We start from the raw sequence: 25,639 nt of genomic DNA, 5'->3' as shown, positions 1-25,639 counted from the left end.
CGAACTCCCCGCCAAACACGAATACACACTGCCAAAGGAACGAATGCCTTTTTACCCCTAAACATACAATGTGGTTGATGACGGCCCTACCCCCTTCAACTCTGAGTCACCAGTTGCAGCTTGGTACACATGGAGTGGCAGCACATTACTATCTGCTCGGCAATCTATCTGGAATCTTATGTAGCTCAGTGGACTAACTTTAAGTGTAACAGTTTGTTCCTTAGTCATCTTGATACTAGCTACCGTTTTCACTGTGAATATACATGACGAGTCGTTTTCTTCCAAATCAGCCTCCCTCATGCTATTAAGCGATTTCAAATTCTTTTGTTGCACCACTCATGCTGGACATTTAAACTTGAAGTGGTTAATTTCTTTGCAATTTATGCACCGCTTACCCCAAACTGGACAAACTTCCTTTACTTTCCTGTGACTTTTACCACAGAACCTACAATCATTAATCCAGTCCGTTTCTTCCAATTTGCGATGAACATCCGTCACTGGCTTCATTCTTCCAACTGGATCCTTCAGCTTTGCAGACACAGTAATAACCTTGCTTTCTAATACTCTGTTGATCTCCTCTTGTTGTGCTATAGATACCTCGCTAACTTGACAAATCTTTAAGGTTCTCTCCAAAGTTAGATTCCTTTCCCGAAGAAGACGATCTCTGACCTTATCATCCGAAATGCCAAACATAATCCTGTCTCTCAATATTTCTTCTTGTGTTATATTCGCAAAATCACAGTCCAGCGCTATATGACGCAGAGCCGTTACATACTGATCAAAAGATTCTCCTTCCATTCAAATGCAGTGTTTTTGCTTGGGTGAAAATATCTTTCAAATGCTGCCAGCACTGCATTCTGATCTTTCCGATCTTCATCAGAAATTTGAAACGTGCTGAAAACTTTATGAGCCTCAGGCCCAATAACTATTAACACAGAGACTTGCACTTCGGGAGTCTTTTTACTTAACTCTGTTGCGACAGAATAGCACTTCCACCTTTCTCGCCATTCCCTCCACCTTTCTGCTGCATTCCTATCATCCACATTGAAACTGGCGGGTGGAGGAAGACTGTGAAACGAAGACATCCTGGTATTTCTGCACGTATGGGTCCATTAACCCTTTTACCCCCAAAGGACGTACTGGTACGTTTCACAAAACTCATCCCTTTACCCCCATGGACGTACCGGTACGTCCTTGCAAAAAAATGCTATAAAAAATATTTTTTTCATATTTTTTTTAATTTTTTGAGAAAATTCGGGCCTTTTCCAAGAGAATGAGACCAACCTGACCTCTCTATGACAAAAATTAAGGCTGTTAGAGCTATTTAAAAAAAATATACTGCAAAATGTGCTGGGAAAAAAATAACCCCATGGGTGTTAAGGGTTGGAAATTTCCAAATACCCTGGGGGTAAAAGGGTTAAAATACCGCTGCCACCATGTGATAGGTTGGAGAGTAAACCTTCTTCACAATAATCCAAGACTTTATTAGTATAAGTCAAATATACAGTAGAGCCATGAATGTAAGCTAATGCTACCAACTCCAAAGGAATACTGCCCATAGGTTTAACAGTAAGGTTTAACTTTATGTAAGATAATTATCATAACAGCTATTTACATACATAAATAGTTAGGTAGTAAAGGATGCTAAACTGCTTGACGAGCAACAACCTGTTAGCAGCGTCCCTGAACCGGAAGCTCCCGGTTTACTGCTCTCTAGTACCGGATCCGCAGGCGGTCTTTCAAGATGCCTTTCAACATCTGCGGGATCACCTAGACGATTATGCGTTCCCTCATGCTTCATATTTAGGAGAATCCTCAACAGGGTGAGATTTTCGAGTAACCTTTCTATGACATTAATAGCGCCGATGTGGCTCCATGCCGAATGGTTTCAGGACCTTCTTCTGCTTCTGACAGAAGTGCTGGGGGAGCTCCCTCTTATACCCGACCTCCTACACCAACCTCATGCCCAGATTTAAAATCAGATTCTGAGATCCCTATGTCGTCATTCCTGAAGGTTATCCAGCATATCCTCTCGGAGAGAGGCTTTTCGACACCAGTGGCGAAACGGATTTATGGATATCTCGGTAAGTTCTCGATCTCGGTCTACCAGGCTAAGTGGGCGATCTTCTATGGTTGGTGCTGTAGATGGGGTATGTCTCCACTCAGTGCCACTCTACCCCTAATAGTTGAGTATTTACTGTACCTTCAGGAGAAAAAACTCTGTTTTGTCTCAGCAGTGAAAAGCTACCACTCATCCTTGAGCCAGGTCTTTAGACTGAATGGGCTAGATTTCGTTTTAGCTGGAGTTTCGAACAAGCTTGTCCTCAGTTGGAAGTAAGACCTCCTTGGAACGGGGTGAAATTCCTTCATCCCCTGAAAGGCGTACCAAATGAGTCTTTACGTCAGGCTTCAGACCGTGACTTCACCTCGAAAATGGTCTTCCTTCTCGCCTTAGCCTAAGCCCAGAGGATAAACGAGTTGCATGGTTTCTCATAAGACGTCGCCCGTTTAAGGGAATGGGGACAGGAGACGTTCAGTTTCGTCCGTGAGTTCATGGCGAGGACTCAAAATCTGTTGATTTCAAACCTAGGTTAAATTCTTTCCAGATTTCAAGTCTTCAAGAAGTAACTAATGGACCGGTCACAATTGCTGTTGTGTCCTGTAAAGGCTCTAAGCTTAGCATTACCTCAAACGAACTGGAGGAGCTTGTCCGCAGGTCAGACACCTGTTTGATATCTAGGCCAAGTTCAAGAGAATGGTAACAATGAGCGCTGTTTCCTCTTCGATTAGGCAAGTCATTGACCAAGCCATTAATCCTTCCCCTTTGCCGCAAGGACTTCTATCTAGAGCTCATGATGTCAGGGGCATCAGCATGTCCCTGGTGTTTGAAAAGAACCCTTCTGTGATGCAGGTTCTACAAGCATGAATGTGGAATAGACAAACTACTTTCACTGCCCATTATCTGCAAGATGTGACCCACAGGTCCCTAGACACATTCTCGATAGGCTCTGTGGTAGCTGCCGTAGCTCCTTTATAGGACCATCAGCATTCATTTAAGTACATAGTTAATCTAGGATAAATGCAAAAGGAATGACTGGCCTTTCCTTTCTTCATCTTCCTCTCTCTTGGGGCATAGCATCCTGAGACTCTGTCGGCTAGAATGCCTACGACTGCAATTAAGCCCCTTTCTGACTTGTAGCTAGAATATATTGCGTATATTCAAGTCATGTCCCTGATCTCTTAGAGAAGGGGAAGTTGAAAAGTTAGCTGTCAGTATGTGCAAACACAAATCTGTTGTTATACATAGCCTTGGCAGTTACAATTGTGTTTTAATACTCATATTCATTTCGCTTGAGACGCAAACCCATTGGTTTCAGGCCACTGGTTAACGAGATGTGGATGTACTGTACATCCCTCACATTATCATGCATGGATGTTGCAATACTGAGAATGTTTTTAGACTTTCACCCACTATAGTGTGAGTCTCCTTTTGTAAAGAATGTAAGGGTTTATATGCAGTGTAGGAACAAATCACAAATTTAGAAGTAATTTGTATTTTTCCTAACTGTACAAACCTGTCCATCACCTAACCCCAGAGGAAAGTCTCGACTGCAATCAAAGCGTAAAAGGTATGAGTGAGCGGGGGCTGGTGCTTCTCCCCGCTACCACTGGTTAACAACCTGGCGGTTGTTTCCACCTCGTTAAAAGTTTTATAACCGTACGTCAGCTAACGCTGATTTCTTCTCCTATTGTAAAGAACCACATGTATGTATAGTTAGGAAAAATACAAATTACTTATAAATTTCTGATAGGTGATTAGAAATGAGTTAGTTTTATAGGTAATTAAAAGTTGATTTAATTTTGTAAATTACAGTACAGTACAGGCAATGAAGTTAAAAAAAACTCAGTTAACTGTTTGCTAAGACTGAGTGAGTAGAAGTTTAGATAAAGTGACAGTATTTAGTCAAAAGGGTTAAGAAATAATCATTGACATCTGTAGAATATTAAGAAGGTGAACTGTAGGTATAAATTAAGCTTGTTTTTCCTGTTTTTGTGCTGGGTTAAGAGCATATTTCTTGTACTATTAAAGGATCCTCAGTTCCAGACTTATGTCTAAAAGAATTTAATTTTGTATTCATGCAACATAAATGTATTCTGTAACCTTGTGACATTATTGTATTCTTGAATCTAAAGTTGAAGTTCTCTTCCAGATTGTAGTTTGTCAGTTGGAAAGAAATAAAGGCCCTTGTGCCATCACCCAATGGGGCTGAGCTCACGGAATGTCCTAGCTCCGGGAGTCTCCCCTGCAGCCTCGCCACCAGAAGCCACACGTGTAGAAGACCTGGACGGTCCCTGGGTACCTCCTGTGATGACATTGTCTTTAGAATGTTTTATTGAAATGTATGTTTACTGGAAGCCGTTTCTCACTAGGTCATCTTCCAGTTGGTTAGACCCAAATATGTATTTTTAAAAGCTTGATACTTAAGACGAGAAATATTTATAGCTTGAAACTCTGCTGTTGTCATTTTTTTCTTATTGATAGATTTGAAATATTAGCTTTTCTTAAATTCTCAAAGGTGTTTAAAAGTATCACAAACCAAAGATATTCTTTGGAATCAAAGGTATTGAGAGAAATCTTGTTGAGGTTGTAACTTAACTAAGAGTTGTATTTTTGAAGTTCCACTCAGCTAACACTAGAGCTCATGTCCCTTTTAGAATTATGGCTGACAAGGTAGCAAATGTATTTATAGTTTTTAAATTCCTGAAATGACCTAAGTTTAATATACCATTTGAAGAAAAGTTACCAATTAGAATGGTTCCTTCCTGATTTCATTGTAACTGATGTAAAATAGTACCTTAGTTGGGTAATTTTACCATGGAAGTGAAAAAGTTTCCTTTTCATCATATGTTTTTTAGGATATTCACTTTTATTTGTGTAGTCTGACTCTTAAAGTGATTGCATAAACTTGAGGATAAGTTCAGTTATTTTGAATAGAATGTCCAGAAGGCGAAATAATTGGCTGCAGATCTAACACTGACTTTGAAACTTGAATGCTTTAATAGACAAAATACATTCTGTTGTATGATGCATAATTTCTGAAGATATGAATGTAATTTGATAATAACTTTTTTCTGGTAACTGTCTATCCCTGTATTTATGATTTATTGATTACCAAGGAAAAATATCTCTATATAAAAATGTATATATCTATTAGTTTGGTGTGAAGAGGAACAATTTAATGTAAGCTTAATTAGGCTTATGAAGTTGGTGTAATCTTATTGATTTTAATGATATTAGTAGTAGTAACTTGTCTGTATTTTGTTGCTTAAGAGACATTGAAAGCCCGAGAATGTGAATGACCAAAAGTCTTTAATTGTAGGGTCTTTTTAGTTTATGTCTGTAAAGTAACTTGTCCCACGAAGGACACGGAAGAGTTTCGGAACAATTTTTATATTTTGGATGATAGAAACTGTTTAGAAAGGAGTCCAGTATCACCCCATACATGTCCAAGTCCAGTTTTGACTTATGTTTCTCGGAAACGTTGATCGATGGAAGGAAAGTGCAACATGCACACGGCTGCGTCATTTCGCCCCGATTTGATGCAGCAATCTTTCATTTCATTAATTTTATTTGTATGGGTAAATTGATTCCCGGCTGAACTGTACCAAAAGGGCAAATATGTTTGGCCATACCAGGTAAAATTCTAGTGAAAAAAAGGTACTATTGAATATGAAACTGAACCTGTATTGTCCCAATAGATTGCCAAATGTGTCACAGGTATTTATTACAATGTGGTCGTTAATATTTATTGAGTATTTTTGTAAACAGGACATGATTCAAATGTCTCTGATTTGCATGGAGGGACTTTTCAAAAGCTAAAGTTAAGGTGTAATTCGTAAAGGTATTCATGATAACATTTCATGAATGCTCTGGTTTCAACCAAGTTTGGTCAAGGAAGAAGATATAGCTTCTTTTTTACTTTATTCTTTTATATTTCTTGGTTTTAGTTGGTCTGATTTTGTCAGGTTCTGTTTCAGTTTGGCTAAGTTTTGAACCACACTTTTATATTTGGAGTATAGATTTGTGTATCTATAATTTTTATGTAGATTTGGTTACACCCAGTCTATTTGGATTTACATGTGTATAACACTTGTGCTTTGGCAGATTCTACTGTTGCTTGGTTATGTAAAAGAAGTTGCAGGTTTTTGGAATCCTGAAATAGTAAGATTTTAGAATGAAAATGTGTTCGATAATCTTACTGTTCCTTACACTGTTTTAGTGTCAGTCTTCTAAATCTCTTGACTCATTTCAGTTGTTTTGAAGCCTAGAAGGTAGATGGTTAAACAGATTTCAGAACTGCCAAATGTGCCAAACATCGCAGATTGAAGTCACTGGAATATATTTGTTCTGTGGAAGTATTATCAAGATTATAAGGATTTATAATCATCTAATGTACAATAATCTGGTACTGTACCACAAATATTCACGTCTTCTGTCATCTCTGATACAAAAACTACTTCAATAGCATTGACCTGACTTGGCGCAGTCACTCCTAGACTGTTCGAAAGACTTTGATTCAGAAATTTAAGATTTATACTATATGTATTGGAGAGGTTGCATTTACTGCTTTTTATATAGTACATGAACTGCAATATTTATTAGGAGATATTTCGCAGAATGGATGAATATTGAAGTGTATCTTTCAATAATTATCGTATCTTGAGACAATTTTCTTTTAGAAGTTTAAGGAATTTGGTTCAGTTTTATTTTATAGACTTTTTACTTACTTTGATGGCTGCTTTTCCAGTCCCATACAGCAGGGGAACCCCACTCTCTACAGGACCTACACTGTCCTTTTACCTTGTTCGTTCCGAGTATTCAATGTTTCATATTGAGTATTGTTCATTTACTGTTAAATCGTCACTGTTGTATGACTGTTGAAATAAGAAAGTTTTCAGTTTCCTCTTGAAAGCCTTAATGTCTTCAATCATTCGAATGTTTCGTGGGAGCTTATTATATAGTCTTGGGGCCGCATATTTAAAGTCTCTGGAGCCTAAAGTAGATGTAAATCTAGGTTCCAACAGTTTGAAGTCATCTGTAACTATTCTCGTGTCGACATGATTTGTTGGCTGCGCAATATGTAGTAATTCTCTTAAGTATTTTGGGCGCCCGGTTCTGATAACTTGGTGGGTTATTGTACATATTTTAAATTCAATTCTCGCTTTTCATATTGGCAGTGTTCTGAAATACATCCGTTGTTTCAGTTGAAATCAGAGGCATTGAAAACTCAAGAGGACTAAATGACATTGATGAAGTTTTTGGACAATTTTTGCTGTCATCTTATTGGTTGGAAGTCTCAGATTATATAAGGCTTGGGTTATTCCTCTGCTGAGAAGTTATTTTGAGTTCTGTTTCATAAAGAACTATGGTTTAAAGGTTGCTCTTGAATGGCAAAGGCAAGGAACAGTGGCAGTTCTCAAGAGACTGACCATATATGCATATGGTTAGTGCCAAAGCCCCCTCTTCATCAAAGTTAGACCAGGGAGAGCCAGCCAATGAGTCCTATAGGGTTCCCAAAACCCCACCATCCCTATCTCACAAGGATAGTGAGGTTACAAACACTGGAAGGAACTATTGGTCTTGTAAGCTGTACTCGAACCTCCGTCCAACGGATCGCTTCCTAGCAGTGATAAATATGGTGTAGATTTTCACATTGCATCCGAGTTCTGTGATGAAAATTTGTTAGCAATTTTGGTTTTCACTTCAGAAGTGTCCTTTTATTCAGAAATATTTTCTGTTTACTTGAAGGTAACCGGTCATCTTTAATCCTTTTCCAGTGTTACACTTGAGCAGTTAGATTCATTCTGGATTTATTTTCAGTTTGATGATGTTTCAAGCTTGTATTTTCTGAGCCAGTCAGGATTACTCTTCTCCTCTTGAAGGATTTAATTTGTTAACTTCATCACTATACTGTATTTGTCCAGGATCTATTTAACGGAAGTCTTGATGTCTCTCATGTGATATGTGGATATTGTGATCATGACCCGAAATAGTCTTAATTTCTCCTGTCTGTTCTAAGGAATTTTTTGTGCATTTGATTTCCTTTTGTCTGTTCCAAGGATATTTTTTGTGCATTTTATTTCCTTTTGTCTATTTTAAGGATATCTTTTGTGCATTTTATTTCCTTTTGTCTGTTTGAAGGATTTTTTTTTGTGCATTTGATTTCCTTTTGTCTGTTCCAAGGAATTTTTTGTGCATTTTATTTCCTTTTGTCCATTTAAAGGATATTATTTTGTGCATTTTATTTCCTTTTGTCTGTTCCAAGAATATTTTTTTGTACATTTAATTTCCTTTTGTCTGTTCCAAGGATATTTTTTGTGCATTTTATTTCCTTTTGTCTTCATGAAGGATATCTTTGTGCATTTTATTTCCTTTTGTCTGTTCCAAGAATATTTTTTTGTACATTTAATTTCCTTTTGTCTGTTCCAAGGATATTTTTTGCGCATTTGATTTCCTTTTGTCCATTTAAAGGATATTATTTTGTGCATTTTATTTCCTTTTGTCTGTTAGAAGGATATTTTTTTGTGCATTTGATTTCCTTTTGTTTGTTCCAGGGATATCTTTTGTGCATTTTATTTCCTTTTGTCTGTTTGAAGGAAATTTTTTTGTGCATTTGATTTTATTTTGTCTCTTCCAAGGATTTTTTTGTGGCTTTTGGTAAATCTTAGGTAGATTTAATTCCATGTTATCTAAGGAATATGTATATTCCTTGGATTGTTAAACCTGACTCTAGTGTTTCTCCTGAGGATCTAAGGGAGTAATAAACTTTTGCTTTAGTGTAAGTGACTAAAACCTAGCTGGAAGAAGACGGAGCTACCGGTATATGCATCCTGTTTGCCCTTTCTATGCACATCCTTTGAAGATGCCGGAAACGTGTGCATCCTCATATTTGAAAGCTGCTCTTTAAACCTTAATTTCAAAAGGCCTGCGTCAAATGCTCTCCGCAGATTTTTCTCTTGACGTTGCTGTAAAGAGCTGATTTTTATAGGAATATTTGTTTGGGTGTTCCTCTCAACAGCTGATTTTTCTAGCGTCAAATGCTTGCCGCAGGTTTTTCTTTTAACCTTGCTGTAAAGAGCTGATTTTTATAGGAATATTTGTTTAGGTGTTCCTCTCAACAGCTGATTTTTCTAGCGTCAAATGCTGTAAACAGCTGATCTTTATAGGAACAGCTTCTTTTTCTAAATGATTATTTTGAGTGCAACCTTCATTAGTTGCATACCTGAGTGCCATGCCACATCAGTTATAGGCATTATAGGATGCTTTTAGAAGCTTTTTGAAAAACAGTTGAAGAGACTACTGCTTTGATCTGTCTTTTGATATAGTCTCTTTTACCCTTATCAAAGTGTTTTCATCTTTCTGAGTTTAGGGGACAGTTTTTGAAATTAAAGGAAGAAAAATCAATATCTGTTTTGTTTGATTTTCTGACATAAGAGCATTAGTTTCTGTGCAATTCAAATGTAACTATACCTCAAATGCATTTGATTACTGTATTTTCAGTATTTTTTACTAGAGAATATATTTCCAGTAACCTCCCTTTCATCTGATTTGTGGTTTCATAAATTAAATCCCTATCAGCTTGACCCCGAGTCATGTTGACTTTCATCTTTGGCTATTGAGTAAGAGGCTTAAGTCATTTTCATTATCTGCCTTGTAAAATTTATCCTAATGTGATCGTTGTATGGAATTCCCCTTACACATACAAGGAGAACTTAATTCCATTGTGCATTTGCAAAATTAATACATATATTTATGAACAGCTGTTGATCCAAATTTTTTTGGAGTTCTATAGCTTTGGTCATAGCTGGTTTTTATACACAAGACAGTTGCTGATATTTTGTCGCACTCTCGTGTTTTCTGTACTTATTCATGTTTCTTAATGTGGATATCATTAAGTTTACCCTCTTGTCTAATGGAATTGCTGTAACGCCGTCAGCTTTTCTTGTGTTTGTTGATAACGTTAGCCATTTTCAGAATCAAAAATACTTGTGCTTTGACCAGTACAGTATTTGTTCAAGGAATTGTCATCTCATTTCTACTGTACTTATTTTACGAATGTCTTTTGCCTCTGTTTTGGATTTTCAATTATGAATTTGCTTTGAAAGTAAGTGTAGTTTTGCTAGTATTTTCTTTCAATAGCTGGCATTTTTTTCATGGAAGATAATTTCCCTTTGAGCTGTTTGTACTTGCTAATTTTTGTCCTTGTGGAGGGAAATTCATTGAAGTCCCCAACTCCGTTGTAAAACCCAATGCATATTTATCGTGAGTTCTGTAGCTATGGTCTTTGCTTAATTCTGTGCTCAAGCAGGCTTAGGTTTTTTTGCCTCACTATCTCATATCTGCTGTACTTCATGTTGCTTTCTGAGGATATCATTAGATTTTCCTTACTTTTTGTGTAAATAAATTGCTGTAACGTCATCAACTTTTCTTGTTTTTGTTGGTGCTGTTAGCTGCAAGATTACCTGTATTTTGACTTGTTCAGTATTTGACCAAGGAATTTACATCAACATTTGTACTGCACTCTGTACAAATGTCGTTTGCTATTGTTTTGGATTTTGAAGTCTACATTTACTTTGTAAGTGTATTCTGCTAGAACTTTAAGAGGATTTTAATATCTTTTAACAGCAGGTATGTTATCTGCTGAGGCAGTTTCTCCTTGAGCAGTTTATACCTGTTAACTTTTGTCATTATCAGGCAAAATTCATTGAAACCATCATCTCTGTCTTATAATCTAATGACCAGATTATAACAGCAAGTTCCAATTCAAGTTTTGTATTTTACAAAGATCAAGTGAAAATTAATTTGTCTTCTTGCTAATCATCGAAGACATGAAGCAAATATTTATCTCCAATCCTGTTTAGGTGTTGAGGAGTGTAAGATAGTGTAGGACACTTTCCCTGTTGCAGTGTTTTGTGTTTTGGATCACAGCCATGTCAATAGGCCTCTGTAAGAAGCAATGAGTTGCACACTATAAGCTGTTCATTGTTTCCAAGTTCCAAAAACTTTGTTGCAAGCAAGTTTGTTATTGCTAACAACTTACTTGGAATGTCCCTGGTAATTGGATGATGTTGAAGGGTTTTGCCTTCTGTATATGACTACAATTTGCTGTCTTATTACAAGTGTTAGATTAGAGCTTGGATGGTGTAATCTCCAGTGTGGGTTGACTTTGATGCCAGTCGCTCTCGGAATTCATTTAGTGTTGAAAGTCCACCGTACAGTACTTTAATTTTTCCTCTTTGGTGTCGACTGTCTAGATCCAGAATATGTGTTATTATTTTCTGTCTTCAGCTGAGTTTCTGAGACTTGTAATTGCTCCATTTGGCTCAATTTGAACTGTTTTTTTATCCCATTGGTAGACAAATGGTTTCACCATTATCCTTGTAATGGCTTTTATCTCTTTTCAATTGAGAAACTTAACGTCTGTTGCCTGTAAAGAAGAATGAAAAGCAAACCGAAAGCAGAGGATAGTGCAGAAATCTGTAGGAAGTGTTGGTTACTAATTTCCTATTGATAAAAGTCTTGCATTGCCTTCACTGCTTTAAAGGGAAAACTCTTCTTGTTTCTTGGGAGTAAAGTATAGTTTATTGTCATTTAAAGCTATTCTTGTGGACACAGATTTTCTTATAGTGCGTGAGTTTTCAGTTGGGAAACTTTAGCATATTTAAGCGCAATCTTTCTATGTTAGACAACTTTTTGCACAAGTTTTGGAAGTGTGTTGGTCTTCAAGTTGATTGTCACTTGTCTCAAGCTTATTATGGAGGGGTAAACTCATGTTGGAGTTGATTGCCATGGGTCTCAAGCTTATTAGAAAATGGTAAACTCAATGTGTGTTTTATCAGTGATTTGCATTAGGTTCTCTTCATAGCTTTTTATCTGTTTGATGTGTTCCTTTATGGTGTCACAATAACTCCAAGGTTGTAGAACTTTCATGTGTTAAGTGAGAAATCACACAAGTACAATATTCCTTTAGGAATATGAGTCTTATTGTTGTTGCCTAAGGTTTGTTGGCATTGAATGAGATTGGATTATCTCGGTATATTTAACCTCATTTTAAGAAAGGTTTTTGTATTATACTCTCAGCTTTGTATGAGTATAATGGCAGCCTCTTGAGGGAATTGAGAGTAGCTATGTTTTCTCTAAGTTTACTGGAAAAAGGAAGTTGCTGTGAACACTTCCTTTGGTTGTACAGGTTAAGTAGGAATCCATCTTTGGTTATTTTGGCTGAACCAGTTTCTTGGTGTTTTCCCTTTGTTGGGAATATTTTGTCCATAAGTTTATTGCAGTATAATGGGTCATAAGAAATGCTTGGCTTAAGCATAGTCATTTTTGGAATCTGTTGGTGGATCAGGAGTCGGTCGAGACAGAATTTAGTTTGGCAAGATACAGTACCTAAGAATGAAAATGGCAATCATTTTATACGATGTACAGTACCATATTGAGAATTAAGGACAAACTGGCAATTGAAACGGCCACTTGCTCAAAAGACCGCAATATGAAAGGGCACATTTCAACCGTCTTTTTATCTTTTGGTATACAGAATAAGCAGGAAATAAATTTACCTTGTACATAAATTTTAATCTAATGTAAAGGTCAGGTAGTGTACCCTCCAAGGGAGTTACTGACAGCTGCGTTTTGGTATTCAAGATTACCTTGGTACCAATACCACGTCTTTCAGTTCCCCTCTTTAAGGGTGCGCTGCCTGTGCTAACTCGTCTGTGCAGGGGAATGCGACGTCAGTCCAATCTGGCACATAACCGGCTGGGGTGAAGCAGGGGTGTCAGGGCAGTACCCTGCATTTGATGTCATCCCCTTTTCCGAAATCTTTTGCGCATTTGAGAACCATAACTCGAATTTACCTTGGTCATGTATTTGGTCTTACTGCTTTCTAGGGAGCTTCTATCATCCAGGTATAACTGACTGTACTTGAAATGAGGACTTCAGTTCTCAGTGGTGACTTGTTACACTTAAGTAAACTATTAATGTCCTTATATTAATGATAATTCATTCACATTTAGAGTTTTATAAGGGTAATTTTCATACTTTTATTGCTCATTTCTGATATTTGCACTTAGTAAGGGATGGCATTGACAAGTCTTGACTTTAATGCCAGTTGTAACTAAGTTAACGTAAGATGTTAGTTTAAATATTTCAGTTAAGTTAGTTTTTTTAGCTTAAATAAAGTGGCTTTATGATGTTCTCAACATATGCAATGATATATTCTTCAGGTTATCTACTGAAATAATCATTTTAATCAATACTGTTTAACCAACTTCATAAGTTTAATTGAGCTTAAACTGTTCCTATTCAGGTCAAATTAAAGATATATCTATTTGAAAATAGAGAAATATTTTCCTCGTAATCAAAATAATCATGAATCTAGGGAAACATTTGCTTGAAATTAAAAGTTTTATTAAGATACATTAATACTTTGACAGTTATGCATTAATGTACTTGAATGTATTTTGTTTATTGAAGTGTTTTTGCCTTCAAAGAAGTGTTGAAGAGTTGCGGCCAATTCTTACATACTCTGTACACTCTATTTTCCTAAACTGGACTTAGAATCTTGGCTATGCACGGTATCATTGGGTTTGGCTACACAACTAAACTGTATTTCCATTTTAAAATGTCTAATGAAAAGGATGTCTATTTCAACTCCATGGTAACATTACCCAAGTACCTTCCAGGTATTGCTATTTATATCAGTTATAATGATGAGCAGGATTCAATCTGATTGGTAACATTCTTTAAAATGGTTTATGAAACTATATTCAAGTTTACTCTTAGGTCATTGAAAGAATTTAAAAATCTCATTTCCATTTGTTGCTTCAATTAAAGTCATGATTTTACAAAGGAAATTTGCTTTGTGAAATGGAATTTTAAAAACCCAACTCTTGGTTCAGTTACAACTCAGGAATTTTCTCAAGTCTGATGTCCAAAGACATCTCTGGTTCTGTGATATATCTCAACACCTTTTAGAATTATAGCTAAATATTTTACTCTATCAATAAGTTTCAAAATGTCAGTAGCAGAGTTCAAAGTTATATTTCTAGACTTATTTTCAGGCTTTTTCTAAATACATATTTCAGTCAATGTTAACCAACTGGGAGGTGTCCTAGTGACAGGCTGCTTTCAGTAAGCAAAAGTTGTCACTTAACATTTCAACTCAACATTCAGAGAGAGACAATGTCACCTCACAGGATACTCAGGGACCGTTCAACTTCTACATAGGCTTACTGGTGATCGGGGTAGCAGGCAGAGCTCCCTAGAGCTAGAAAAATGCATTCCGTGAGGTCAGCCCCTTATTTGGGGGGGTACACTTATGTGTCCGAAAAAAAAATGAAAAAAAAATTTTTTGTTTTTTTTAAATTTATTTTTTTACCTTATTTTTTTACCTTTGTAATTTTATGGAAAATAAAAGTTTGTTGTTAAGTTCTGTTTTTTATTTTCTTCTTTTCTAAAATATCTTTTTATACATAATTTTTACAAGTTTTTTAAATGGTATATTGCCGTAAAATAATTTAATGTGCATAGTTCATTAAGCACAATATTAGAACAATATGAAATATCAATAGTTAAATATTTTTTTAAAAATATACAATTTATTTATAAAGTTGTAATGGAAATACAAAAATAAGTAACTATTTTGTTACTCAGTATATTGTCAAGTCTTTCACTTAAATGTTTTTTGAGAGCCGAGTGTTTGAAGTATAGAAATTTTTAGTTTTGAAAACTAGTGCCTCCTTGTGGAGTACTGTTAGCGATTAACTTTTGATGTTCTAGATTCAAGTTTGAAGAATACACTACTGTTTAATCAATCAAACTTGGTGAATAAGTAGTTTAGACACTGGAGAGATTAACTCCAGTGTCTAAACTACTCATTCACCAAGTTTGATTGATTCAACAGTACTGTATTCTTCAAACTTAAATCTAGAACACCAAAAGTTAATCACTACTCCACAATAAGGCACTAGTTTTCAAAACTAAGATTTTCTACACTTCAAACACTCTGCTCTCAAAAAACATTAAAGTGAAAGACTTTACAATATACTAAGTAACAAAATAGTTTAAAAATTTTTACTCAAATAATTTTGAAGAAAAAGAAAACACCACAAGTTAATCACTACTCCACAATAAGGCACTAGTTTTCAAAACTAAGATTTTCTATACTTCAAACACACTGCTCTCAAAAAACATTTAAGTAAAAGACTTTACAAAATACTAAGTAACAAAATAGTTTAAAAATTTTTACGAATAATTTTGAACAGGAAAACATGGTAATTTAATTAAATTTCAAACATTTTTAATCAAATCATTTTGAAAAGAAAAAATTATTTCCTCAATTTTTATCAATGAAAATATTCTATCTTTGCTCAAAGTAAAGACTGCAGTCTATCATTTTTTTATATACTTAATGATTCATGACTTTCAATGACAATATTTTAAACCGATCAACAAAATAGTTTAAAATTTTTACAAATAACCTTGAACAGGAAAACATGGTAATTTAATTAAATCTTAAACATTTTTAATCAAATAACTTTTTAAGAAAAGGAAAAATTATTTCATCAATTTTTATCTATAAAAAATTTTCAATCTTTGCTTAAAGTAAAGAGACTGCAGTCTATCATTATATCCTTAATGATACATGACCTACAATGACAATATTTTAAACTGCTCATTCAAAATGGTACCTAATTGTAAGGTAAAATTCACACCACCACATACATTTCACCTTTTAAATTCATGTTTGGTTTAGATTGATGGTAAATTTCTCTTAAAAAAGAATTAAAATAAAAATTATTTCTAAATTCACCTGATGTTCAAATTGCTTCTCCATTTTAGCTCAATTTCATCGACAATTCTCTAAAACTAAAACAAATCCTGATTTCTTTCCTTTCAATTGGGCTCCAAAAGGCACTAGAAGAGTTGGAAGACCGAGGCCTACAAGGCTAAGGACTAAGAAGCATGAAGATGATGATGATGTATGTAGAAGTATTGATTTAAAAGCTCAAAATCGAGACGACTGGCAAAATCTAACCGAGGCCCTTAGCGTCAATAGGAGTAGGAGGGGATGATGATGATGATAATTTCCTTTCAATACATATGCCATTAGTAAAATAATGAGACATCTAGTGGTTAATAATAACCAATAGCTTGAGCAACCCGCTGTGTCTGTCTCAGTCAAGACGTCACAACTATGCCACATCTTGAACTAAGTCAGTAGGGAGGGTAGTGGAAATATACGATGGTCAACCTGTATATGAACATCTGGCCAAAAAAAACTATGTATTGCCGACTTCCACAAAAGAAAACAGGAGGTAATTTACAGCTCTAAATAATAGAAACAATTACCTAATGAAGTATCTACAGTATATACCTCAACACCATATTACCGAATCCAGAATTCTGAAGAAAAATACAAATCAACTAGACCCAAAAATATTATCATCATGACTACTAGCTAAGCTACACCTCTTGTTGAAAAAGCAGGATGCTATAAGCCCAAGGGCTCCAACAAGGGAAAATAGCCCAGCGAGGAATGGAAATAATGAAATTAACTATATGAAAAGTAATGGATAAAGATAAAATATCTTAAAGATCAGTAACAATGTTGAAATAAATCCATCATATATAAACTATGGAGACACTTGTGTCAGCATGTTCAACATAGCCTTATGATGTCAGTATGAGTGTTAGAACTAACTGCATACATAGTATAGCATACAGGATTGTAGTCTAGGAAGACATGAATGCAAAGGATGCTCAAAATTAAGAAAAGTCTTATGCGACATGCATAAAGAACTATGGTAACTAAATGAAAATGTCAGAGATTAATATCTAGAACAGGAATAAGAAATTTAATAGACAGCAAGTCTATGTCCAACAAATCAAGATGAACTTCCGCAGCTGAAGACCAGACAGGAGAACAATGCTCGAAACAAGGCAGAATGAAAGAATTAAAACACTTCTTCAGAATAGATTGATCCCCAAAAATATGAAAGAATTTCTCAATAAAGTATAGTTTATGTGCAATTGATGAAGAAACAGACCAAAAGTGTTTCTCAAAAGTAAAATTGTAATCGAGGAAAAAACTTTAAAAAGTTTTATAGAGTTAAAGAAACATTATTAATGCCGAAATCTGGATCGCTGTCTTCAACCTAATTAAAATCATACTTTAGAGTTTTTTAAGGTTTAACTTCATGCCCCATAATTTGCACAATGCAATAATTTTAGCATCGTATGCAATAAGCTTGTTTCCTAGGCAAAGCCACATATCGTGAGCATGTAGTAAGAAAAGTAATGGGCCCAGAACACTACCCTCAGGAACCAAATATCATATCCTATACTGTGGTCCCAGAACACTACCCTCAGGAACCAAATATCATATCCTATACTGTACTCAACATGGGGCAATAAGTTATCTAAAAATTCAACAAAGATGGAAGGAAGAGATACCTTCTCCCAGGTGTTTGAGTTTGAGAACAAGGGCCTCATGATCAATTTGGCCAAAAACAGCACTGAAATTAAGGCAAATCATACAGATTTCCTAAACACATTCACAGGATTTCTGTATAATATTACATATTGTAAGAAGGGCATTACATGCTCCAAAGCCTTTATGAAAACCAAACTGCAAATTAGGGAACAGCAAACTTATTTAGAAGTATTTCCAAAAAACATGCAAAAAGGAACCACCTTTTGTGGAAAATAACAACTTTGGAGGTACGAAATTAGCGGACTTTAGGAAAAACATAAGAAAAAGAAGATTTGGGTTTACACCTCCATAAGCATCAAAGTCCATGATGAGGGTTTTAATTTCAAGAGACCAAAAACCTCAATTAGTTAGCTTAGCATCAGTTTGCTTACTGATAAACACATCAGCCAAAAGATTTGCCTCATCCTTTGGGTAGTTTGTGACAGAGCCATCTGGTTTAAGTGTAGGAGGAACTGTAGCATCTACCCCAAAGAGTGGAGATTTAAGGGTAGTCCACCACTTATATTCCTGGGTTGTACCCAAAAGGGTTTCTTTAATTAAATATAGTTATTCAAAGACAAATATGATCTTTTACCCTTTCAAATATGCACGTCTACAATCATCATTTAACCAGGTTTTGTCTTTTACTTGGTAATTTAGCACACAAGAAGTGATATGCATATAAATTACATTGATTATATTCTCATTCAAAAGAATAACAGGCTCAACACTTCTATACAAGTGTGATCAATTCAAATGCAATCACTCAAAATACCATTTCAGCCAGCTTGAGATTTTATATACATCTTACATGACACACCAGGAACTGGCTGCTCAGTCTTAATCATTAACAAAATCAAGGCACGATCAGACGTTCCAACTGGAGAACCAACCTTACTTGCCACAACACCAGGGAAGTTTGTGTACACCAAGTCCAAGGAGTTATCAGATCAGTGATTACCTTCACTTATGATCTACTCACAGACTGATTCAGAAGCAAAGTCCAAACGTCTTAAGCCCTGATCAACAGGAGAAACAAAATCCTTATGGCGAGCGTTGAAATATCGGACCTAAAGCCCCACAATTATAATAACACCAGGATTCTTCAAGGTAAGGCATACGAAAAAAAAAAAAAAACTTTGTATGAAATTGAGCTGTTACCAAAAACCTTTCCAAAGCATAATTTCTGCAAAAATTAAGTTGTAGCTGCCTTGCAATATCAGGAGACTAACATTCAGGACTTACATTAAACTTTGATCCAATTCTCTGTGAGCTTTGATGCAGAAACTCTTAACAAGAAAGGACATTGCATTTTTGGAGGGGACAATTTGGAACTCTACCAGAAAAATAAATTAGGGACACTACTTCTAATGTTCAAAAATTTATCCAAATAATCTGGGACTAATAAACCTGTTTTCTAATAATCTCTCATACTTTTCCAAGAGAGAACTTGAAAGAATTGTGGCAAACTCGAAGTCCAAAAATAATATTTAGCTCTGAAATAGAGCAAATGAGTTATCACCATCTTATGTCCCTCAAACCCTATGTAGAAGGCATCGCTTGGAATTCATTTAAGCAATAAGCGTAAGGCAACAATAACAGGAAGTGTTTTACCAATGAAAACTTTAATCAAAAGTTTTTTCAAAGGTTAAAAGTTGAACCTTTAAATACTGTGAAACTCCAGACACATCCAAATTCCATAAAATAGACATGACTACTGGAGGTCCTGCAATACTGAAAAGCTGTAAATATACACACAAAAATATCTGAAAAGATGAGATCTAATATCAGATACTCAAGTATAGAATCAGGCATTGATCTATATCCCTTAATAGCTGAAATTTTAAGGTTTTCAGAAAAAAGAGAACGTAAAAATTCAGCTATCATTCAAACTAGTTCTAGTCACTAATACTTTTCTAGATTTGCTCCATTCAAATTGAACATTAATTTTTTGATAAATTATTGGTAGACAGTTTTTTGGAATGTTTGATAGACATTCCTGAGGGGCACAAAAACCCTTTGTCTCTGAGAATACGGTGTTTAATCTCCTTGAGGTTAAAGGCAACACAGTTGGGTTCAGATGAATTGCCTTTGAAATTGGTTGTCCGAGAAGAGCGGTTTTGTGTCGCAACTTTCTCGGACACTACGATAACAAGAGGTCCCAAATCTATGAAAACAATTCCTTCGTGGCCACATCTGGGCAACCAGTTCTGATTGTAGAAATTCTGAACTTTATCGTTCGTCAAATTATGGCGAATGGTGCAAATACGTATCGTTCCATATTTGACCAGTCTTTCAACAGGGTACCTAACTTTCATACAAAGGGATCTGGAAGTAGAGAACAAAAAACTCCATTCCTTTAAGTGATTTTGCAAATGCGTCTACAGTCGGTCGACCCAAAACTTTCCAAATTTCTAGACATACAGCTTGGACAAGTAATAGAACCATTTGTTGGTAGGAATCTGACTTTTCCACCTTAACTAACCTGCTGTCAATTTTCCCTCGTCCCCCTTTAGTTCCGAATGTAGCAAAATGCAAGCATATTGTCTGAAAATATAGTCCCGGGGTTCCCTTCCACCAGTGGCTCCTGCTCCCGAAGAGCCTCGAACACTGCTGATAGCTCTCGGTAATTGTTTTGAAGTAGAGTCCTGTGACAACTAGTTCCCTGAAGGATCGAAAAGATCCAGAGTTGCTCTCTATCCTTCAAGTGAAGCATCTGCAAATAGGGAAAGGTCTAGGATTTCTACTTCCGAGGAAACTACTGGGTTGAGTGCCTGCGATCGTCCCATCAACTACGTTACAGTTGGTTCTTATTCAGAGGAATTGCAAGAGCGTCTAAATCAACTACACCGTTTCTAGGTAGATCGAGATGAAATTAGAAAATTCTCATCCTAAGTTTTTCTAAGGAAATCATGGTTCCTGGAAGTGTCACCCACACTTGAATTGACAAACTTCAACCTCCAGAAATTTTTCACAGAGAAACTAAAAGATTGAATCCTCTTATCCAACAAAAAAACAGGAAAAGAAACAAACTTTTAATCCCAAATATAGAATCTTCAGAGTAGGAAGAAGATACGTCAAATCGACCAATATCCATAAATGTTACAGTAAACTTAGGAATCACAAAGCTGAACCTAAATACTTTTCAACATATGTCAAAAAATCCAATCACCCAATGTAAAAAAAAAAATGGTAAATTTGTCCAAGAAATCTGTCAAAAAATAGCCAATTATCCAAGAATGTAAAACAATTGGAAAATTGTCCAAAAAATTGATCAAAGGACGGCCAATCATCCAAGAAATCTTTCAAAAAAAAAAATGGCCAATACGCCAAACAATATGTAAATGAGGGCCAATCATCTATCTCCTCGGTCAAAAATTAGCCAGTCCCCTAGGTATGAAAGTTAGCCAGTCACCTAGGTATGAAAGAACTCTTAGCCAACAATTCCTCAACCATTTTGAAAGAGGCCATCATCCTGGTGAACACAAAGGTCTACCCGAGAATGAAACATTGGCAAATCTTTGGCTCATTGATAAAACTAAGATATTTCCATGAATTGCGAGGAATTGAAATGTGAAAATCTGCATCTATGAGTACTGAAAACACCTAATCTGTTCTCTTTATCACCCCCAGAAGAGGGAATTCCAATAGCAAATTTTTTGAGAACTATAAACATTTTGACTGCTGAGACATCTACAATTTGCTTTAACCCTCTCAATCTTTGGAGGTCTTGGTATAACCTGTTGCAAAATCCCGATAAATTACATAACTTTGTTTCAAAATCTGTACCAATGCTGTATTGCTAGATAATTCTGAAATTGAGCTGGTTCCTTGGACAAAGGAGAATTGGAGCCTGGAGGGATCAGGTAGACTTTTCTGACTATAGCCAGCAATCCAGGATTGGGATGAAGGCCATCCCAAACATTGAAACTATTCCTCCTGCAGGGATTTGCAAGGATGGACAACAACTGTTCTCTAATAAGATCTGGAGTCTGGTTGGAAACTCTTCTGGAATGCCTACCCTGATGATATACCTCGGATACAAGAGGATTTCCTCCGGGTACAATTCCAAGACCGTCAAAGCTGACTCCTAAAAGTCGGAGACTTGGATATCATAAGAAAGTGACTCGTAGTATCACCAAGTATTGGTACCCACTCGAGCAACTACTATATCTTACTTACATACAAAATAAGACTCAAAATAAGGGAAAAATAGAAATATCAACAAATATTTCTGCGCCTTACTGTCCCAAGCATAAAGACAATTATTTTTATCTCTTAATCACCAAGCACAGAAAGGTTGTTGGTACAGCCTCAATAGTGCCATCTTAAAACAATTTTATATAATCAGGTCATTAATCCAAAACCAAATTAAACATTTTCTCGTCTATAATACTAGAAATAACTTCTCAATAATCTGCAGAGTAGATTATTTAAAGAATACTTCCTACTTTATCAACAAAAAAATGCATTTCTTTAGTAAACAAACTTGCAAAATGCAAATTTAAAGACTTGTCTATTGATAGACATTTCTGAGGGGCACAAAAACCCTTTGTATCTGAGAACATGGTGTTTAATCTCCTTGAGGTTAGAGGCAACACAGTTGGGTTCAGATGAGTAGCCTTTGAAATTGGTTGTCTGAGAAGAGCGGTTTCGTGTCGCAACTTTCTCGGACACTATAACAACAATAAGAGGTCCCAAATCTATGAAAACATTTCCTTCGTGGCCAAAACTGGGCAACCAGTCATCTTGCCGATTGTAGAAATTCCGAACTTTATCGTTCGTCAAATTATGGCGAATGGTGCAAATACGTATCGTTCCATATTTGACCAGTCTTGTAAAAGGGTACCTAACTTTCATACAAAGGGATCTGGAAGTAGAGAACAAAAAACTCCATTCCTCTTAGTGATTTTGCAAATGCGTCTTCAGTCGGTCGTCCCAAAAATTTCCAAATTTATAGACATACAGTTGGACAAGTAATTGAACCATTTGTTGGTAGGAATCTGACTTTTCAACTTTAACCTGCTACCAATTTTCCCTCGTCCCCCTTTGGTTCCGAATGTAGCACAATGCACACGTATTGTCTGAAAACATAGCCACGGGGTTCCCTTCCACCAGTGGCTCCTGCTCCCGAAGAGCCTCAAACACTGTTGATAGCTCTCGGTAATTGTTATGAAGTAGAGTCCTGTGACAACTAGTTCCCTGAAGGATTGAAAAGATCTTGAGTTGCTCTCTATCCTTCAAGTGAAGCATCTGCAAATAGGGGAAGATCTAGGATTTCTACTTCCGAGGAAACTACTGGGTTGAGTGCCTGCGATCGTCCCATTAACTAACTTGCAGTTGGTTCTTATTCAGAGGAATTGCGTCTAAATCAACTACACCGTTTCTAGGTAGATCGAGATGAAATTAGAAAATTCACATCAAAACAAATTTTCCTAAGAATATTATGGTTTCTAGACGTGTCAGTCCCATCTGAATTGACAAACTTCAACCTCCAAAAATTTTTCACAGAGAAACTAAAAGATTGAATCCTCTTATCCAACAAAAAACACAGGAAAAGAAACAAACTTTTAATCCCAAATATAGAATCTTCAGAGTTGGAACCAGAAGATACTCCTTCAAATTGACCAGGATCCATAAACGTTACAGTAAACTCGGCAACCACATAGCTGAACCTAGATACTTTTCAACATGTCAAAAAATCCAATCATCGAAATGTAAAAAAAAATGGCAAATTTGTCTAAGAAATCTGTCAAATAATAGCCGATTATCCAAGAATGTAAAACAATTGGAAAATTGTCCAAAAAAATTGATCAAACGACAGCCAATCATCCAAGAAATCTTTCAAAAAAAATTGCCAATCATACCAAAAATGTAAAAAAAAAAAAAATGGCCAATACACCAAAAAATATGTAAAAAAGGGCCAATCATCTATCTCCTCAGTCAAAAATTAGCCAGTCACCTAGGTATGAAAGAACTCTTAGCCAATGATTCCTCAACCATTTTAAAAGAGAGAGGCCATCATCCTGGTGAACACAAAGGTCTACCCGAGAATGAAACATTGCACTTAAATTGGCAAATCTTTGGCTCATTGATAAAACGAAGATATTTCCATGAATTGCGAGGAATTGAAATGTGAAAATCTGCATCTATGAGTACTGAAAACACCCAATCTTTTCTCTTTATCACCCCCAGAAGAGGGAATTTCAATAGCAAACTTTGTGAGAACTGTAAACATATTGAGGGCTGAGATATCTACAATTCGTTTTTAACCCCCTCAATCTTTGGAGGTCTTTGTATAACCTGTTGCAAAGTCTCAGATAAATTACATAATTTTGTATCAGAATCTGTGCCAATGCTGCATTGCTAGATAATTCTGAAATAGGGCTGGTTCCTTGGACAAAGGAGAATTGGAGCCTGGAGGGATCAGGTAGACTTTTCTGACTAAAGCCAGCAATCCAGGATTAGGATGAAGGCCATCCCAAACATTGAGAGAAACTATTCCTCTTGTGGGGATTTGCAAGGATGGACAACAACTGTTCTCTAATAAGATCTGGAGTCTGGTTGGAAACTCTTCTGGAATGCCTACCCTGATGATATACCTCGGATACAAGAGGATTTCCTCCGGGTACAATTCCAAGACCGTCAAAGCTGACTCCTAAAAGTCGGAGACTTGGATATCATAAGAAAGTGACTCGTAGTATCACCAAGTATTGGTACCCACTCGAGCAACTACTATATCTTACTTACATACAAAATAAGACTCAAAATAAGGGAAAAATAGAAATATCAACAAATATTTCTGTGCCTCACTGTCCCAAGCATAAAGACAATTATTTTTATCTCTTAATCACCAAGCACAGAAAGGTTGTTGGTACAACCTCAATAGTGCCATCTTAAGACAATTTTATATAATCAGGTCATTAATCCAAAACCAAATTAAACATTTTCTCGTCTATAATACTAGAAATAACTTCTCAATAATCTGCAGAGTAGATTATTTAAAGAATACTTCCTACTTTATCAACAAAAAAATGCATTTCTTTAGTAAACCAACTTGCAAAATGCAAATTTAAAGACTTGTCTATTGATAGACATTTCTGAGGGGCACAAAAACCCTTTGTCTCTGAGAATACAGTGTTTAATCTCCTCGAGGTTAGAGGCAACACAGTTGGGTTCAGATGAATAGCCTTTGAAATTGGTTTTCTGAGAAGAGCGGTATTGTCGCAATTTTCTCGGACACTACGAAAACAATAACAGAGGTAAAAAAACTATGAAAATATTTCCTTCATGGCCAGAAAAGGCTACAAACCATTTTGCTGATTGTAGAAATTTTGAACTTTATCGTTCGTCAAATTATGGCGAATGGTGCAAATACGTATCGTTCCATATTTGACCAGTCTTGTAAAAGGGTACCTAACTTTCATACAAAGGGATCTGGAAGTAGAGAACAAAAAACTCCATTCCTTTTAGTGATTTTGCAAATGCGTATACAGTCGGTCGACCGAAAAATTTCCAAATTTAGACATACAGCTTGGACAAGTCATAGAACCATTTTTTGGTAGGAATCTGACTTTTCCACCTTAACTAACCTGCTACAAATTTTCCCTCGTCCCCCTTTGGTTCCGAATGTAGCAAAATGCACACATATGGTCTGAAAATATAGCCACGGGGTTCCCTTCCACCAGTGGCTCCTGCTCCTTTAGAGCCTCGAACACTGTTGATAGCTCTCGGTAATTGTTATGAAGTAGAGTCCTGTGACAACTAGTTCGCTTAAGGATGTAAAAAATCTAGAGTTGCTCTCTATCCTTCAAGTGAAGCCTCTGCAAATAGGGGAAGGTCTAGGATTTCTACTTCCGAGGAAACTACCGAGTTGACTGCCTGCCTGCGATCGTCCCATCATCTAAGTTGCAGTCGGTTCTCAATCACAGGACATGCAACAGCGTCTAGATCAACTAATCCGTTCCTAAGTAGATCAAGATGAAATTAGAAAATTCTCATCCTAAGTTTTTCTAAGGAAATCACGGTTCCTGGAAGTGTCACCCACACTTGAGTTGACAAACTTCAACCTCCAGAAATTTTTCACAGAGAAACTAAAAGAT

The 25,639-nt window shown here is 36.1% G+C and overlaps 1 protein-coding gene and 1 long non-coding RNA gene across 2 annotated transcripts; one reads left to right on the top strand and one right to left on the bottom strand.

Moving 5' to 3' along the window:
• Positions 1-336: 336 nt before the first annotated feature.
• Positions 337-798, bottom strand: LOC137635755 (uncharacterized). The gene has a single exon (XM_068368205.1). It carries the CDS (start codon positions 796-798, stop codon positions 337-339), a length of 462 nt encoding a protein of 153 aa, XP_068224306.1.
• A 17,455-nt stretch (positions 799-18,253) lies between these two features.
• LOC137635753 (uncharacterized) lies at positions 18,254-24,194 on the top strand. Its single transcript, XR_011042773.1, has 2 exons — positions 18,254-19,695; positions 22,232-24,194. It is a non-coding gene; the product is annotated as an uncharacterized lncRNA (long non-coding RNA).
• The last annotated feature ends 1,445 nt before the right edge of the window (positions 24,195-25,639 follow it).

The sequence above is a fragment of the Palaemon carinicauda genome, unplaced genomic scaffold (assembly GCF_036898095.1).
Source record: "Palaemon carinicauda isolate YSFRI2023 unplaced genomic scaffold, ASM3689809v2 scaffold167, whole genome shotgun sequence".
NCBI classification, from domain to species: Eukaryota; Metazoa; Arthropoda; class Malacostraca; order Decapoda; family Palaemonidae; genus Palaemon; species Palaemon carinicauda.
Note: the sequence above shows the minus strand (reverse complement) of the source record. Positions and strands in the feature narration are given on the sequence as shown.